Source organism: Mustela nivalis (assembly GCF_964662115.1).
Source record: "Mustela nivalis genome assembly, chromosome: 1".
In the NCBI taxonomy this organism is placed as follows: domain Eukaryota; kingdom Metazoa; phylum Chordata; class Mammalia; order Carnivora; family Mustelidae; genus Mustela; species Mustela nivalis.
This window is the reverse complement of record NC_139020.1, coordinates 146,173,084-146,192,433: the sequence shown is the minus strand read 5'-3', so window position 1 is coordinate 146,192,433 and position 19,350 is coordinate 146,173,084. Positions and strand designations below refer to the sequence as shown.

The window sequence follows — 19,350 nt, the reverse complement described above, 5'->3', positions numbered from 1 at the left end:
CCACTGAGATACCCAGGCGCCCCAAGTGTGTGTCTTTAATGTACATGAGCAATGACTGTACAAGTACAGAGATTGCCAGAAAGTGCACTGGCCTGGAGTTTTCTGTCTGAGGCCCGTTTAGCACTCTGTATGGCTGTGTGGTTTGGGCACATCTTGGGACCTCTGAGTCCCTGTCAGCTCAGATGCCCCATCTGAAAGGTGGGGATAGCCACACTGACCAGAGCCTTAGTGAAGAGTAGTTGAGCCATAGTGAAGAGAATCAGCCACACTGACCAGAGCCACAGTTGAGCCTTGAACAACGTGGGATTTGGGGTACTGACCCCCATACAATAAAAAAATCTGTGTAGAACTTTTGACTCCCTCAAAACTTAACTGCTGTTAGCTATTGCAAATAACATAGTCAGTTGACACGTACCTGTATGATATACACATGTTTGTCTGTCCATTGCAGTAATCTTAGAATCAAGTAAGCTAGAGAAAAGAAAATGTTATTAAGAAAATCATAAGCAAGAGAAAATATACATACAGTACGTGCTGCATTTATTGAAAAAAATCCACATATCAGTGGACCCACCCACTTCAAACCCATGTTGTTCAAGGGTCAACTGTAAAAAGCTTCTGTAAACAGTGATGTGCTAGGTCAGTGCTTAATTTTATTTTCTCAGAAATAGCCTAATTAGTACGTTTTTTAAAAAAAAATCCCTTTCGGGGGCGCCTGGGTGGCTCAGTGGGTTAAGCCTCTGCCTTCGGCTCAGGTCATAGGTCATGATCTCAGGATCCTGGGATCGAGCTCCACATCGGGCTCTCTGCTCAGCAGGGAGCCTGCTCCTCCCCTCCCGCGCCTGCCTCTCTGTCTACTTGTGATCTCTCTCTCTGTGTCAAATAAATTAAAAAATCTAAAATAAATAAATAAAATCCTTTTCAGAAGGGGAGTGGCATATTGAACAGGGTATAGTATCTTTCTTTCTTTTTTTTTTTTTTAAGATTTTATTTATTTGAAAGAGAGAGAGTCAGTGTGATAAAGGGGATGGTCAGAGGGAGAAGCAGATGTCCCGCTGAATAGGGAGCCGATGAGGGCTCCAGGGCTCTATCCCAGGACTCTGGCATCATGACCTGAACAGAAGGCAGATGCTTCGCCGCTTGAGCCACCCAGGTGCCCCAAAGTGTAGTATCTTTACCACCTGTTTCTTGCTAGTCTCTCTTGTACCCGTGCACCCTCATTGCCAGCTGTACGACATTGTAGTTGTGAGTGTCGGGGTTGGGGGTGGTTTCGCTCATGCTGTCTTATCACAGTGAAGCTCCGGTGGACGACTAAAGACATTGTTCCTTGGGCTTCTTACTCCATAGTGAAAAGTTGGTGACACTACATGGGAGCCATCATGGGGGCTCTGTTCCTCGCTTAACTGCAGTGACCTCTACAATGCCATCCCAAGCTCGGGGGTGGTAGCTTGTTTGGGAGTAAAGTTTTATTAGAGGTATTGCAAGCATTCATTGGAAAACTGTTCCTAGGTTTCGAGATGATTTTCTAAAGTTCCTGCGCTTTGTGTCAAACAACGCAAACAGGCCCACATGTGTTCATCTTTTACTTATTGTGGGATGAACCTTTGGGAGTGGGTGATGGTTTTTCCCTTTCCAGACATAGCACCCTTCTTCTGAATGGCTGTAAAAGTGAGTTTAAAAAAAAAAAAAAGAATTAAGTACAAATGCATAAAGTAACTGCTCGATCTTATCACTGGCTTTGGGAAAGTAGTGGTGATGTCCTCCCTCAGATGTCCATGCAAGCCCAGAGCCCAGGTTTTGAGCATGATGTTTCTCTTATTTTTTTTTAATGGCATAGCAAGGTCCTTGGACTATGACCCTCAATAATGGGGGCTCTGCTCCAGTGGACCAAGAAGTTGGAGGTGGGGTGCTTGGAGCACTGAGAGAAGTCTGCCTGGTGGATGGTATGGGAGGAGAGGACAGAAGGACACTCGCGGCAAGGGGGTGCAGTGGGGTCAAGGTGGGCAGGGGGCTGTCGGCGAGGCACAGTCCATGGAGGTCAGAAGGTATACAGCTCACATCTTGAAAGGAAGGGGCACCCTCTGGAAGGAAGCTGCCCGGTGGGACTTGGGACAGTGGAAACGTTCTGTGCGTGTCTTCCAGGATGGTAGGCTAGCCACCTGTGGCTCTGGAGCACCAGAAATGTGGCTAGCAGGACTTGGATTTTGGATTTTATTTAATTTTAATCAATTTAAATTTGAATGTAAATGGCCCCAGTGGCTTGTGGCCTCTCTTGGGACAGTGCATGGTAGAGCTTTGGGACAGTGATGTCTCTGATGGTATGTTGAGTGGATCTGGAGAGAGACCCTCCCAGAAGGAAGCCCTCTACCTTCCTGTCCAGTGTTCCCAGCCACCGTCCGGAGTTCAGTCCTGCCCCTCTCCTCCGGGGCCCCAGTGTCAGGTCCTTGCCTTTAGGACGCACACACCCTTGCTACTTGATTCTTTCTGGGGCCAAGCTCTATGTGGAGGTCTGTCTAGGATCTCCCACTTGGCACAGGGATTGCTGGGCTTTCTTGTTTGGGTTTTTGAAGAAATTACTCCGTCAGAGAAGTTCTTGGGTCCATCTCTGCCTTTAATCTTGAAATGTATGCAGGTGTGGTTCAGGTTTGAGAACTCCTTGGCATCCCTGGTGGGGGCGGGGTGGGGGAGGAAGGGGAGGAGAGATTTGCTGTGGGAGGCAGGGAATATCCTGAAGGACTAAATCCAGAAATACGGGGTGACACGAAGAGTCTGGTTTTGTGTTCAAAATGCTGTGTCCTCAGTGTTTATTATGTAATATATATAGACTTGGACATCTTTTGTTAAAGATGGCCTAGATTTGAGTTAAAGGCTGAGTTAGAAACAACTTGGTGATGAGTCATCCCTGAGAGTATTTTCAAACACATGAGATCAGCTTTTGTTGTCATTTGTACACACCGTGGCCCAGTACAGTATCCTACACATCTTACAGTCAGTCTGATATTTGCTGAATGAATAATACGCAAGGTGGAGGTCCTCCTTCCCTTTCTCCCTCCCTCAACAGGGCTTCAGACTCACTGTCATTTGAATTGAATTAAGCCCAATTTGATGCCATTTATTGAGATTAAATGGCATCCCCCCCACCCCCGAAGTGTGTGTCCTCCTAAACATTGTATTTAAAGCTTACGCAAAATGTGATTTTAAACCCCTTGCCACTGAATTTCTGCTAAGCCTCCTTTTCATAAAGAATACCTCTTTAATGTTGTACAACATAGTAATCATTTCCAGGTTTCCGAAATATTAACCAGACAATGCATATGTCTCTCGGGTTTTATTTTTAAATAGCATTTTCCTTGCATTCTGGTTTGCTATTTGAGGCACTCATATGGTCTTCTATTCATTTTTGTGGAGGTAGCAATTCAACGTAGCAGACCTCTTTAGCTGCCAAAATGGGATCTTCAGCCCTGTGGATCCAAAGCCAAATGAGACCAGGCACCCGCCCCTGGGCAGGGAATTCTGCGTGATGGCCTGGCCAGGGCTCTGCTAATTGCCCTCGAGGTTCCCTGGGGGAGGTGAATCGGTAGACAGCGGGCTTAGGTCTCCTGCTTTTGCTTTTTGGAGCAGGGACGCCCGCCACAGTGTAGCTGGGAGGTGGCGGAGGCACGGAAATTGCAGAATGTGCTGCAGTCCTTAGCTGCCAGCGCTCGGGGCCACCTTCCGGTGGGTTTGATGGAAGAACCTGCCACTTCCACTGTCAGAGGCAGAATCAGACAGTGCCGAGGAATTGGTACTGAGACACAATTAAACCACGGATTCTTCTTCCAGGCGACATTGTAAATTATTCGGTTTTAGATGCTTTTCCCATCCCCCCTTCATCCTAGCAATTAGAATTTGTAAATCTGACTGTGAATACACAGATTTAAAATGACAGTGAAGGTTATAAAATGCGGATTTAAAAACAACAAAGGCCATGTATTATTACTGAAGAGAGACTGAATGAAGCTTAAAACAGGTAATGGTGATTGCCATGTCTTTTTTTCCTTATGCTAGAAATCAGTGATCACTTCCTTCTCCGTCCAGCACTGTGTCAGGCTGTTGCCAAAGTCACACTGGGCTCGGGGGTACCTGGGTGGGTTGGTCAGTTAAGGGTCTGCTCTCGGCTCAGGTCATGATCTCAGGGTCCTAGGATCCAGCCCCGCAACGGGCTCCCTGCTTAGCAGGGAGTCTGCTTCTCTCTCTCCCTCTTCACCTCTCCCCTGCTCCTGCTGGCCCTCAAACAAATAAATAAAATCTTAGGGAAAAGAAAAAAAAAGGGCAGGTCGGTCTCTGCTTCTGGAGCACACCCACCAAAATTCTCTCATCTGAGGGCATTAGGCAGTTACTCATCAGGGCAGCTCCTCTGCTGGAGTCCTACCTTTAGACAGGTGTACTTGCTTCAGTCTTGTTTAGTATTGCTGGGCGCAGTTGCTATGAAACTTCCAGGGAGCTACCATTCCTCATTGCTTCCCCGGGGGAGTAAGAGTGGGGAGAAGGATCTGGAGGTGGAGAGCTTAACCTAAAGTCCTGCACCTGCCTGCCGGCCTCCCCTCTGAGTCGACAGCACCTGCCAGGGTTACCTGGGGCAGGCAGGGCATTCCTATTCTGGCAGGTGCTTTTGCCCTGCCCCGCCCCACACTGTCCCTCCTCCCAGCTCCTGGGAGCCACCCCCTTCCGGGTCTGTCCTGGGTGACGCTGGGCTAATTCCCTGTGCACACCCTCCACTCCAGCTCAGCCAGGGAATGTCCTCTGCCCTGTCCAGGGCCCAGCATGTGCCCCAGGGGTCCGGGCTCCAGTGGCTCCTCTGGGTAGACGGCTGGGTGCTACCCCAAGAACCACCTGTTAGGGCAATGTTTGGGCTTTGGGGTGACTTCAGCAATGTCCCTGAGAGATGTGGGAAGGGAAGAAGAGTACTTTGAGTATGACTACCAGGATGAAGAGAGGAAAACCTCCCGTGAACAGCATGAAAACCTGGACCTCTTGGAAGAGGGTAAATTCTACACTTTGTTCCAATCTGACCCTTTCCCTGTTAGTGTCTCACTGGCTGTTTCACTCACCTCACAGCACTCTTCTGTTTTCCTATTGGTGTGTAACTTCCAGTATACAGATCTTACATGGTGAGTGGCTTGTAACGACCTCCGTGTAAAACCACACGCAGCACGTCCAGCACCTGAGGAGGCCCCTTGCACCCCAGGAGGGGAGGCCGCTGTCCTGGCTTGTCATCTTTGATCTGTTTGCTCCTTTGTTCTTGATCTATGTAGATGGAATCAGTATTGGGCATTAGTTTGTCAGGCTTCTGTTGCTTAACCAATTCATACATGTTATTGCAAGTATCAGTAGTTGTCTGGTTGGTTGTTTTTCCCTTAGTGGCATCCCAGTACTCTTTTTAAGAGGGTTAGTCGTTTTCTTGTAGCTGATTGGGTTTTGGTAAATTAATGGGCAAGAAACCGAGTCATTATTAAATAAAGTATGTTTTTGTGCCGGCGTTATTTTTACTTATTACTTTTTACATTTAAATTCAGTTAATTAAGGTATAGGGTATTATTAGTTTCAGGGGTAGAATTCAGTGATTCATCAGTTACATACAGCACCCAGTGCTCCTTCCATCAAGTGCCCTCCTTAATGCCCGTCGCCCAGTTATCCCATCCGCCAGACAATAGGGACTTTAAAAAAACCCCACAACTTAGGATTCCTTCTTTCTTTTCTTCTCTTTCTTTCTTTCAAAGAATTATTTATTTGAGAGAGAGCGTGAGTGGTGGGGGGGAGGAGCTGGGTAGTCAGGGGTGGAAAGACTCTCAAGTGGACTCCCTGCTGAGTGGGGGCCATTACCCTGAGACAATAACCTGAGCTGAAATCAAGAGTCTGTCCTTAACCAACTGAGCCACCCAGGTGCCCCAGAGTGGTTAAAGTCTCCATGCCCAGCGTGGAGCTCACCTTGGAGTCTGAACTTAACACCTGAGGTCAAGGCCTGAGCTGAGATCAAGAGTCGGATGCTTTAACTCGCTGAGCCACCCACGTGCCCCTAAGGATTATTCCAAATAGAAAAGTACAAGGGCTGATGTTGAAGTCGCCTTGGGAACCCACCTTTAGGCTTTATCAGAGGGATGCTGCTTTTGGACAAGCAGGAGAGTGTTAAATTAAGGATAGGCCCGAAGGCTTGGTGCGAGTTTCCTAGTTGGCCTTCTTTGACTTTCGCCTACAACCCAGAGAGATCCCAGAGAAAGGGATTTTTATGGTCCACCTGGATGTTTCAATGGTGACTTCATGTCTGTTCCTTAGGTCTTGAGTAAAATCAGTGTGAATACCTTTTCAAAATAATGCTCTTTGATGATCTCTTTTCATGTCTCAACAAAACCTTACTTTAGAAATGATTTATAATCAGCCATATAGCAAAAGTTTCTCTTTTGAGGTTTCTGTCCTGAAGATACTAACATTTCTCCTGCTGGACAGTTAAAAGCATTACTTTGGAGAAAGCAGGGAAAGGGGACAGCCAGGAGAGAGCCAGGGGACTCTGTGCTCAGGCTAGGTGTCCTGCCTGGCCCTTTCACAGAGGAGACAGTGGAGGTGGATGGAGAAGGGTCTGGCCGATGGGGACTGCACATGAGTCAGGTTCCTGAAATACTCAGGAGAAAGACATCCGTGTGTTCTTGTAGGTTTACCTGGATCAGCTGCTGTCCCTTACAGCTGTGGGACTGTAGCCTGCAGTCCCTGTGCCCATATCACCTGGGACCTGGTTAGAAATGCACATTCTTGGGCCCCAGACCCACAGAGTCACAACCCACTTTTTAACAAGATCTTCCAAGGCTTCCCATGTGGATTAAAGTGTGGGATGAGCGGTCGCTGTAAAGCAGAGCAGGATGATTTTAGAAACCACTCATTGAACCATACGATTCTAAATTAAAGACTATATCAGCTTCTGGAGCAGTGTCTTATAGCCTAGGCAAGAGAAGAAAAAATGTTGTATTGAAAATGTTTCCTATATCTGTATTTTTAACCTTAAGGCAAAAACTCTGAGCTGATGATGGTGATGAGACCCAGTGTTTGTCTTGTATTTACTGCTTGGGCCGGACACCTTTCTAAGTACTTTCTATGGATCTGTTCATTTCATCCTTAAAACAACCATATGTGGTGAAGCGCTGTTACCATTTCCATTTCACCAGTTTATAAGAGGAAACTTGTTTGACCTTGTCCCGAGTCGTGGAGCTAGTAAGTGATTTCAACCTATGTAGAATGGCTCAGGGGCCCTCTAATCTTAAACCATTGTGCTAGCAGCTCTCAAAGTGGGTTCCCGCCCGGTAGCATCAGCATCACCCAGGATTGTGTTAGAAATGCACATTCTCGGGCCCTGCCCCCGAATGTGGGGACTTGCTGAGCCAGACACCCTGGGGTGGAGCCCGGCAGACTGGGTTTTAACATGCCCTCTGGCTGATTCCGAAGTACATTGTCCTGTGCTGGGCCACGTTTCATAGATAACCATGGGTGTTGGTTCACAACCCTTTCCAGAGCTTCCTGGCTGTAATCTGGAACACCCCCCCCCCCCCCCGTGGGTAGCTAGAGATGAAGGAGGAGGCAGGCCACTCCAGATTGGTAGGTGGCAGGTTTTACAAGCAAAGAGAACTTCTGTAGGAGGCTTGCCTTGGGCAGCTGGAAGACCGTGGGTCCCCACACCTGCCTGCCAAACCTTAGTTTATAGAGAAGCTTTAACAGGGTTTAGTCACGTATACTGTGCAGGTGTTCTTAACACTACCTTACCATCTCAAGTCTTTAACCTTGGAATGGCCTCTGGGAGCAGGAAAGGCCAGCAGAACCCACATTCCAAGGATAGGGAGGGGACAGGGAGCCTCTGAGTGCCCAGGTCCTGCTCACAGATCACCTGAAGGTGGTCACATCTTTTTTTGGCATCCCCCAACACAGGTCCCCTACTTGAAGATCACATTCAAGTGGGGGCACTGCTCTGTATTTGCCATCTCATAGACTTAATTTTCCTCTCATAGACTTAAATTCTCTTTTGTTCCTTCCCATTCCATTGCCTTCCTTTCTCCAATAAAATGCTCAAGAGTCGTGGAGGGGTGAAGTGTTCACAATAATTTCAAGACAGTGAGCTCCAAAGAAAGACACTTTATTGCCAGTGTGCTTCCTTTTCTTTGTAAAATGAAATTCATGAGACTGGCTCCCGGCTGCAGGAAGTCTGGGGCATGGATCAGAAGACGGCGGTTTGGTTTGACAGGTTTGGTTTCTGGAGCCAGTCCCGTGTCCTGGAGCAAGCCACTTGCTGGACAGGCTCTTGCTTTTCTCCAGCGCTGTCGTACTGCCTGTGTCTTGAAAGCAAAACAAGATGGAAAGCACATCCTGTATGTGGAAGAGAAGTGCTCTTGGGTAATGAAATTATGTGCAGGATGTGGACTGGACTGTTCCCTGGATTCTGAGCTGGTTTAGGTGGTTTTCTTCCCTGTAAACTGACCTAAAAGAAGTGCTGGATTGCTCTGATAGCTGTGGGTCTGGGACACATTTATTCTCTTCGGTCACCTCGCGGGGGTGATAGGCACCTTCCAATGTCACTTTTTAACCTTCAAAACAGCCTTTGAAATAAATGCTCTTCTCATTTGCTGTCCGCACAACAGAGGCTGAGCTGGGTTGTCCCGGACCTGGGTTTCCCCACCATCATCCTGCCTGGGGTCTGCCTTCCACCACACCCAGGCGTAAAGCTAATGGAGTTGAAGGCCCTTCCTGGCCTCTCCTCATGTAATGGTTCTAACCCATGGGGAGGGTGCTCCCAAGAGAAGCAGCTTGTTCACACCAGGCAGCTGTGAGGGGCGGTTTGGTGCTCGCCGTCCTCCTGGGAGATGTCTGGGTTCTGTGTCTTCCGGCCACTGAGGACTTGAACAGTGCAGAGACGGCATTGACCCGAAGCAGGTTTGGGCTTCGTGGCATTCTTGAAGGAGGCCTCTGCTTGTTTGCCGCAGTCTCCTCTGCTCCGGCTGAGAATGGGCAGGGATCAGGGTGGGGGCAGGCCTCAGTGCTGATGGAGTGAAGTTCTAGGTTGTGCCCCGCTCTCCGCGCCGAGCGGGGTGCTGGCACTGGCACCAGGAAAACACTGGTGAAGAGTGAAATTTTGTGGTCATTTCCTTGTGGTTTGCTGTATGGCAGATTCCTACCACTTTCTCAAGGGAGTGCCTAAGGAATCCTGATTTCGTAACTTTTTTTCTCATCTGGACATTGCTTGGGGCTGTTACCCAACTGCAAAGTTTCTCACCCCGTCCCTGGCAGGTTTTGGTTTTCTGAGCCCACGGGCTACAGAGGAGCCTTAGTCCTGGTGCCTGCTGGACCAGGGCTGGGTTCTGTGTCTCCCGGCCACTGAGGACTTGAAGAGCACAGAAACAGCATTGACCCAAAGCAGGTTTGGGCTGCGTGTCATTCTTGAAGGAGGCCTCTGCTTGTTTGCCACAGTCCCCTCTGCTCGGGCTGAGAGTGGGCAGGGGTCAGGGGCAGGGCTCAGTGCTGCTGGAGTGACGTTCTAGGAGTGCTGGGCTTCTGGTGAAGTGCTGCTGGAGTGAAGTCCAGCAGGGCTGGACCCTGCTGATGGCCAGGACGGAAGTGGCCCCATCCGTGCTTTGCACAAGTGGCAGTTTTCAGGTGACGAGCACTAACCAGATACAGTCATCTGGAAAAGCAGAGTTGGAGAAAACACCAGTTGACAGTAGGAACGTAGCAAGGGTTTGATGGAGAGCCTCTGGCCAGGGGACTCTGTGCATGGTGGCACCCTGCTGGGCTGTGCCAATTCTCCAGCTGATTCAAAGGCGCAGGCTGAGAGGCAGCACCAACGGCACATTCCTCCAGTTTGAGAGGGAAATTACCGGCTGTGTGGAGGGTGCTGGATGGGAGGTGTTTGTGAGTCTGCCCCAGAGCAGGCGCCATCAGGGTCCCGCCCTGGTGTCTGTGTTGACACAGGATGGCCGGCAGCATGTGAGCAAGCCGTGTAGGACTCTCTGCTGTAGGTCACGCAGGAGGAAGGAGCTGACCCAGCTTATCAGTACTGGTTCAGCACTGTTTGCTCTTGGTGTTCATGACCTTGGCCTCCAGCCTAGGGTTTGGTTAGTGGTATCCATGGCCACCCATGCAGGCCTCCAGCGATGTCCTTTGCTTGGGGTGGTCTTCTGACTGGGCTCCAGGGACCAACATTAATCCAGGGCAGGTCTAGGGCCTGTGTTCTTTTGGGGTCCCTTTGCTGCTCTGCCCACTTCTGGCCCCTGTCCCCAACCCCTTGTCATCCTCAGTCTTCTTGTATCTGAGCTTCCAGCAGTGCCTCTCCTGGCACTTCCTGCTGGGTCCTCTCTGTCATGCTCGTTTATGCAAGTTCCTTACCTGCTTGAGGTTCATGCATTTTCTCAGCAGATCGTGGTTAAGCTCTCCATTGTGTCGCGGCAATCAGGCCCTCCCATGATAGCTCTGTGACGGGAGCGGGGGGCGTTTCTCCATCTCTAAAGGGTGGACAGCAGTAATACTTCTGTCCTGGGATGAATGTAAACACTGAAGGAAGCAATAGCTGTCCAGCACTTGGCAGAGTGCCAGGACGTGGTGAGCCGTCATCAGACATCCCGATGGTGTAAGGACACCAGAGACCAACTGAGTGTTCCAGCCTAGGGTCGGGTGGATGTTTATGGCATCCAGGAGTTCGTGCTTATGTCAGTGGACAAACCACTTGGCTTCCCTCCCTGCCTGGTGTGTTAAATAGGGATCATTTGTACGTCGTGGAGCTGTGCTGGGTTTTAAGTGAAATAGTCCAGTCTGTTGTGAGATGCCCAGGGTAGCAGGTGACATGTTGTAGATACTCAGTAGGTGTTTTATTTCTCCTTCCCCGCATCTTCGGGAGTTTGCCGCCGTGCTCTGCTCTCAGCCCACCTTGGAAGGGAAAGTGACTCGGTAAAACAGTCACACTGGCATTGTAGTGAGTGGTGGTGATGAGCAGTGAAATGTAACCAGACTGTATTGTCTGGTTTGAGCTCTTGGCAGTGCTGCCCCTGCCCTACCCACAGTGCACACGCAGTCACTGGGGGTGACTGGACAGACTGCTGTTGTAGCAGGCCAGCCTCTGCCACCACACCGTCCCGGAGCCCAGCTCCTGGGGCTGTGGTGACAAACCAGCACTTTACACCGAGAGGAGCGGTGGCCTTGGTCAACCCATTTGCTTCTGGCCTGAAACCACGGCTGCTTATTAGTTGATGCCTTTCCTTTGAATGCTGCTTCTTTCTTAGCAGCTTCCTTCCTCATCCCTTTGTGTCCCATTGGACTTGAGACTGCCATTTTCCAAGTGGCTTCTTTCCCCCACCCCCAGCCCCAGGGACGTGGGAGAGAAGGGGAGGCGATACTCTGGGACCTTTGCTTATCTTGGGGTGACCAGATATACCCTGAGGCTTTAATGTTTTCATCCCTCCCTGTGGTACTGGTTAGACATGAGCCAAAAATCTTCCTTTTTTTGAGTATCAGTTATGTGTTGGTCCCCAAAGAAGGCTCCACTGCCTTCCTATGATGTTCATCGCCCAGGTGGGAGGGGACGTGGGCCATTTGTAAGAATTACATTCATTGGGGCACTGGGTGGCTGAGTCATTAAGTGTGTGCCTTCGGCTCGGGTCAGGATCCCAGGGTCCTGGAATGGAGCCCTTCCCCTATTTTGGAGCCCCAAGTCAGGATTCCTGCTTAGCGGGGAGCCTGCTTCTCCCTTTCTCTCTGCCTGCTACTCCCCCTGCTGTGCTCTCTCTATGAAATAAATAAATAAAAAATATATATATATATATTTAAAGAATTGCATTCTTGGGGCGCCTGGGTGGCTCAGTGGGTTAAAGCCTCTGCCTTTGGCTCAGGTCATGATCCCAGGGTCTTGGGATCGAGCCCCACATCCAGGCTCTCTGCTCAGCAGGGAGCCTGCTTCCTCCTTTCTCTCTCTCTGTCTGCCTCTCTGCCTACTCTCTCTCTGTATCAAATAAATAAAATCTTAAAAAAAAAAAAGAATTATGTTCTTTATGGCCTAGGCTGTGGCTGTTTTTGGTGGGTCATCACCCTATTCCTATACCCACTTCAAGGGCTACATCAAAATACTTATTTTGTGTGTTTGTTTAAGCCAAATAATGTGTGTCTTATGGGTCTGGTAGTTAATCCACTTGGGCTGTTGGGCCAAGTCTGAATGAATTTGAAGATAGGGGAAGGACAACAGCTGCGCCAGGGACAAGGCTGTAACTTGGGAGGAGAGTGGACGCCGGGAAAGGGCGTCCAGAGTCCCTCTTTTCCATAACTGGACCGAGGTGGCGCTTGGTTTCCTTACAGATCTACCACCTGAGTACATTTTCATGACAAGTATCCAAGTGAAAGTCATAGATCATCTCTGTGGGGGTGGATGAGTACATTTGTGTGCTTTTGATCACGGCGGGTTTTGGACTGGGGGACTACTGCTGTGTGGTCTGGGGAAGGCTAGGTCAGGGTTCGAGGCTGTGAAAGAAGGCTTTTACACTACCACGTAACGGGGCAGTGGTTGGAACAGAGTCTTCGTATTTCCTGTATATGTGGTTGCCTATTTGGTAACTTAAAATATTGAGGTATAGCTTACATACCATAAAACTCAGCTACTTTAAATGGACAGTAATGCTTTTGAGGAAATTCTCAGAGGGGTACAGCCATCACCCTAGTCCGGCTGTAGAACATGTGTATGCCCTCCCCGTGTGAGCTCCCTCATGCCCTTTCCTGGCTAGTCCCATTCCCACTCCCAGCCGCAGCCCCCACTAAGCTACTTTCTGTCCCATTTGCCTGTACTGGATACCTCATAGGAAGGCATCCTAAAGGTATGGTCTTTTGTGTCGGGCTGCTTCTGAGCGCAGGCTGTCGAGGTCCCTCCACTTGCTGTGTATACCAAGCCTCCATTCCTTTTTACAGCTGTGTAACTTGCCAGGGGGCAGATGTACCACTTTCTGTTTATATGTTCAGGGGGAGAGTGTCATTTGGGCTGTTTCCACTCTCTGGCTCTCATGAGTAATGCTGCTGTAAACATTTGTGTGCAAGTTTTGTGTAGACATAGGTTTTTCTTTCTCTTGTGCAGAGGCCTGAGGGACTTGTCAAGTCTGTGACCTTAGGCCATTCATCTGACTTCTCAGAGCCCGAGTTTCTCTGCCATAAAGTATGGGAACACAGGTGTCTAACCCACCAGCACTGTGTGTGGCCAAGGCACACAGGGGCTGCTGCCATTTAAAGATGTTCTCCTGCCTTTGGGGCACTTGACTGGCTCTGTAGATTAAGCCTCTGCCTTCGGCTCAGGTCATGATCCCAGGGTCCCTGCATCAAGCCTCACATCAGGCTCCCTGCTCAGCAGGGACCCTGCTCCCCCCCTCCATTCATGTTCTTTCTCGCTTGCTCTGCTTGCTCTCTCCCAAATAAACTAAATAAAAAAAGGAAAAAAAAAAGATGTCCCCCTCATCAACGTACTTTGTCAGATTGGCCTAGTCTGGGAATCTGCTTGCTGTCTTCCAAGGGAAGGCTGACTGGGAAAGCCGCAGTCTTTACACGGGCGGACTGTTGTCCTGCTGGGCCTCGGGGAGGAGCAGGAAGGCCCCTGCTGGAGAAGTGGCAAGAGACAGTCCCTGCAGAAGGAAAGAGGCACATGTGGCACCAAGCCAATCCAAATTCAAAAGCATCTAGACAAAGCTCTAAATAAAGGACATTTGTTTTGTAATGCCTGGAAACTTAGCCCCAGTGCTGACTCACAGAATTTCACAGGGGTGAGGGGTAATTTTTTAGCCTGTGGCTTTCAGGTTCTGAACCTTCTACTCCTTGCCTTACCTGGGGGCAGGACAGACAGTAAGTACTTACTAGATTTACTTCCTGGAGGATGGGGGCCAACTGTAGGGATGCTATTTCAACTGGCACCTGCTGTTACTGGTCAGAGTGAGAGAAGGATAATCCACTGATTTGTGGACTCTTCCCTGACACCTAACTGCCGGCTTCCATCTCAACTGGGCATATTGAAAGCTTTATTCAATATGTTTAGGGTTTTTATAAATATTACAGAAAATAAAATTCACTTTTTAAAAGATTTTAAGGTAAGAGGAGAATTTATCAGGGAGGAGACTTGGAAGCAGTTTCTAAGGTTGAAAAGCAATGTTCTAATTAATTAAAGGATCTGTGAATAAGCTAGAACACGTAGCCAAACAACCTCAAATGCAAATATTATGGGCAGTCATGAATATCTTTTCTCCATTCATGGATATTGGTGACTTGGTCTTTGTGTTATAAGGGAGCGACGTCTCCTGAGGTCTTGGTGCTTGCGCACACACACACATGCTCTCTCTCTCTCTCTCTCACACACACACACACACACACACACACTTATAATTTAATCATATATATGTGCACTTTTGTCTGTATACACATATATTTGTACATGTGCAAAACATTCATTTATTTGCTTCAAAGATGTGTAAAACTGACAGGAGAAATGTTACCAAAATTCGGTTAAGAAGTGATGAGGGCTACTCTTTTCACACAACTTGAGGAAACTCTTTCCACCACGATGCAGTACCTAAGTGAGCAGTGAGGACTGCCAACCAGAGTTTCTTGGAGAAACCTGATAAGGCCAAATCTGTCAAGGGGGCCTTGTTGAGTCCGTTAATGTGATGAGAAGGCATGGGTTCATCGGGAGAGAGGGTCGTATGCTGGAACCTTCTTGCCCTCCACTCCATTGGTCAGGCTTGCAATTCTGTGTCTGACCTCCTGCTCTGGCCACTCCATGGCCTGCCCCACCCCTGCCCACCTCTCCCACTGCTGCCCTGGGGCTCCTTCCCAGGTGCGTGTCTCATTTGACCCTGAAGTCCCACCCTATCCCCCACCCCTGCTGATCCTGGCCCCTTGTTTTCTTCCCTGAGGGGGTTTCTCTTGGGCCTCAGGTGGTCACCCTGAGCTTCCCACTGACAGCATCTCCTCATTAGACAGGCACTCGTCTCTCTTCAGGGCCTACTCTCTGTAGATATTGGAAATTTCTTGGCTGGCACCTCAGGTCTATGAACGGGAACTATAAACCGGCTGCCAGCATTTATTCTCAAAAATGTCTGGGGCATGGTTTAATTTGCATAAAGTTTGCATTGCTGATTTTCAGCCAGAACTGCCCGCCCCTCCTCCCTAGGAGCTGCACCCTCCTCCCTCTCCCAGTTAGCTGACAGCCTAGTACAGGCCTTGCTGTCTCCGCTCGGCCTGTCCAGGGCCACTCATTCCAGTCTGGCTTACTGATTTCACCTGCCCACCCAAGGATAGGCACTGGGTTCTTCTCTCATTGCAGACCATGATTTAGCTCCTGGGAAGGCATTCCTTGCTGCTGTGGGCCTCCTGCTACAGGCAGTTGTGTGGCTCTCTGCCTGGCACGTTATTTCCGTAGTGACTTCAGCCACTGCCCCCCTTGCCAGTGACTGCATTAGGGCTGCCCCATCGTGCTTCTGACCTTCTGTCACATGCACCTGTCTTTGTGGGGGACAGTATGCCTAAGAAGTGGAGTGCCCGTGTCCCCTCTGTTCCGGTGAGAAGCCCAAATCCTGTCTTTCTGATTTACCTCCCATCTCATCCTGTCTCTTAACTCTCTGAGCAAGAGAGACCACTTCTCTCCATTTAACAGCCATTTAAGATTCCCTTGGATTAATCAACAGCCTTGACTACCCCTGCCCCCCCACATCTCTGTACTGTAGCCAGAATTTTTTCTGAAATACAGCTCTTAGGTGGACACTTTTTCTTTGAGAACGGCTTCTGCTGTCCCATCATGGAAGCCCAGGCTCCTTAAACGGACTCGCTGGACCTCACACACCCTGGGCCCCAGCCCAGCGTTACCCGGAAGGGGCATGTGGGCGGCCCGTTTTCTCTGTGCCTCAGAAGGGGCAGGTCTCCCATCCTGGTGAACACAGAGTCTGCTGCCTGTTTGAAACATATTAGTTTGATACTGCAGGAGGGGTACTGTGTGTGTGGTGTATCAGCTTTGCTACTGTGGGCATGTTAAACTTCTCTTCCTAGGACTTAGACCCTAGTTTGTTCATGTTACTATGGAGGTTTATGGCTGTGCTTTTACTTTAGTGTGTGTTTGTTTTTTCAACATTCTTTGAGTGGAAGTGGATTGATGTGCTCTCGCTCCTTTGGTCAGAATTGGAGCCTCCCTTTGGAATGTCGTTCCCATGGAGAGAGAAACAGGACCATGGTCTCTTGTAGATTGAATATCTAGAAAGTCTGTGCTTGGAAGGTGCAGCCTATACTTGTCTTACTGTTTAAAGGCATTGTTGGTTCTTTGCCCACTTCAGTGTTCTCACCCCAGCCTCCTCATTTCTTGGAAGAGGAACGCAAGAAATTACAGGGCTTTGTCCAGGGCCTCATGACCTTGGTAGAGTCTCCTGTGGAAACCTAAGCATCAGAGCCCTGGCGCCGGGGATCTCTGCCCTACACTAGAGATGCTTCTTGCTCTGTTTCTGGGTCCTGAATATTGTTGATGTGTGCTGGCCTCAGCCTCGCCCTTGTGTCCTCTATGGCTCCCTAGCTCAGGACGCAAGCCAGACTGGCCGACGTGCAGTCCTGCTGTGCAGTCATGACCTTGGTCGGGTCCTTCACATCTCCGTTTTCTCATCTGTGGAATGGTCACCGTGACAGCACCCACCCTGCAGGCTTCGGTGAGGATTAAGGAAAAAGCACATTAAATCCCCCGGACTTAGCAGAAACTGCGTGAATGTTAACTGCTGCCCCTGCTGGGCATCTCTTCTAAGACTGACATCACCATTTGGTAGCTTTATGACATCAGAGGATTGACTTAACCTCTCTGGGCCTCAGTTTCCCATTTTATTTTTTATTTTTTAAAATATTTTATTTATTTATTTGACAGACAGAGATCACAAGCAGGCAGAGAGGCAGGCAGAGAGTGAGGAGGAAACAGGCTCCCCGCTGAGCAGAGAGCCCGATGGGGGCCTTGATCCCAGGACCCTGAGATCATGACCTGAGCTGAAGGCAGAGGCTTAACCCACTGAGCCACCCAGGCGCCCCTAAATGTCAATATTTTTATGACTCTTCTAATTTTTTCCTGTGTTTTTATTATAAATCAGTACATCTTCTCTTCATTAGGATTATATATATAATATTATATATATAATATATATGTATATATTTATTTATTTAACAGGGAGAGACACAGCAAGAGAGGGAACACAAGCAGGGGCAGTGGGAGAGGGAGAAGCAGGCTTCCCGCTGAGCAAGGAGCCTGATGCGAGGCTCCATCCCAGGACCCTGGGATCATGACCTGAATGAAGGCAGAGGCTTAACCCACTGAACCCCTCAGGCACCCCAGATTACATGTATTTTTCAAAGCATTACTGGAATAACAATACACATCCTTTAATAGCTCAGAGTCCGTAGTGGTTTTTCCATTTATGCCTCTGACTTCTGAAGCTGGGCTCTCTCAAAGGCCTGGGGACTTTTGGAAGGTCTCTCCCTCACTCTGTAGCCCTAACTGAAAGTGAAAGTTCACACCTGCCCTCCTGTCCCTGGTGCGTGGCAACAATATGTCTGGTTCATGCTAGGAAAAAACCCACTGGTCCAAGTGTATACATACTATTGGGTCAATGGTTAAAGCACATTAAAGCTTTTTGAAAATTAGCTTTAGAAAAGGAAACACGAGGGATCTTTGTGGTGGTGGATACAGAACCAACACGGTAATAGGATTGTTGAGAGCTTACGAGTCCCATGTGGGGGCATGCTTGCACACTCAGACAAGTAAGAATTAAGCTGGGGAAATCCGAGTGAGCTTCGTGGATTGTATCAGTGTCAGTGCCCTGGTTGTGATATTTCACAGAACGTTACCATCTGCGAGAAACTGGGTAAAGGGTGTTAGGGACCTCTCTATTATTTCATACATCTATCTGCATGTGATTATCTACACATGATTAACTCAAAAAATTCGCCTAAAAATAGAAGTGTAATTTCTCATTAATACAATCCCAGAGGGAAAAAGCAGCTTGGAATCCTGCTGTCTCCTGTTTGGGTTGACATGGAGACCAATTCAAGTCTAGCCTGGTTTTCTTTTTGTCCACATTAGCAGAGTACTTTGTCCTCTAAGTTAAGAGCTGGGGTAGGTAGGCAGTAAGCAGGGCCCCCTGGTCAGGCCCCCTGGTCACAACACCCGGTTCTCACAGAGGCGTTTTGTTACTGCTGGGGTCTGTTTCTTGTTAATGAGCTGGGTGTGCCCATGCTTGTCCGTGGGGCCAACAGGTTTGGGGGGCCTCCTGCGTCTTTTCCTGCAATGCTGCCCCAGAGCACAGTTGTACCCCCCACCCCGCTCCGGTAAAAACGAACTCCTGTGGGGGCACAGGAATCTTCTCTTAAGGATTTCTCCTGCCCTGAGCTGATGAACAATTTAGAGCAGTTTGAGCTGTCCTCCACCTCCATCAAGTTAAATTCTGGTTTAAACCAACCCTTACATGAAGCTCTCTGGTTTTTGCTAGCAGGGCAGCCCCCACTGGAGGCCAGGGAAGGAAAGCGCCCGAGGCAGCGTACTTCCTTCCAGTCCCACAGAAGTGTCTGGTGGAGGAGAGAGCTGGAAGGGGGTTTCAGATTTGGAACCAGATTTCAGATCTCCTTAAGCTAGAAAATCATTCCAACGGATCTGCTTTCTCTGAGCTCATTCACTAGGGTGATCTTTACTTGCATTTAATAAAATATTTAGAGACCTATCGCATTCCTCTTGCAGCTTGCCATTAGCAATGCTACGGAGGTTGGCTTAGTAACCCACTTGATTCCCAGCTGCCTTGCCTGGGCCGTTACTGGACGTGGGTCATTGTGAAAGCTGAACCAAGTCTTTGGCTCTGAAGGAATTATTTGTAGAGTCTTAGTTATAAGGAGTTACTGGGACTCTATTAATGGCAGAAGTGGCAAGTTTCAAATAATTTTTCACTTGGGTCATACAAGGACTTACGTTCATTTCTTCCTCCACAGAATAAAACCTGTGACACCCTTCTTGGTATTTGCGGAATTGCAAATCGGTTCCTTGCAATGGATTTAAAATAAAACCGCCCTGCGATTTTTCCGCAGACTAAAGTGTTCTTTTGTGGCACGACCTTTTACTCCAACAGAAGGAGAACAAAGACCCACGCGTTCTCAGGTGGCCTGCGTAGCCTCTCATGACCACAGCCAATTAGATACGTGGTGAAATACCAGTCTGCGAGCTGTGTATTGGTCCGTGGCGGGAATGGTATTAGCCTTTTTGGTGTGGATTAAAAAGAATCGGTGACCCTAGTTTTCATGGTAGGGAAACTGGTTGCCTTG

At 48.9% G+C, this 19,350-nt stretch overlaps 1 protein-coding gene across 23 annotated transcripts in view; it reads left to right on the top strand.

Annotated features, from left to right (window-relative positions):
• Window positions 1–19,350, top strand: part of TRAK1 (trafficking kinesin protein 1) — a 182,165-nt gene that overhangs the window by 117,480 nt on the left and 45,335 nt on the right. The window contains exon 1 of one of the 23 annotated variants that reach the window (XM_082724845.1): window positions 4,761–5,023. The exons of 21 other annotated variants lie outside the window; for them this stretch is intronic. In XM_082724845.1, the coding sequence (XP_082580971.1) occupies window positions 4,912–5,023 (112 nt within the window). In that variant the 5' untranslated portion in view covers window positions 4,761–4,911. Of the gene's footprint in view, window positions 1–4,760; window positions 5,024–19,350 lie in introns of those variants that run through there. One more of the 23 variants, XM_082724848.1, reaches the window with a different exon arrangement.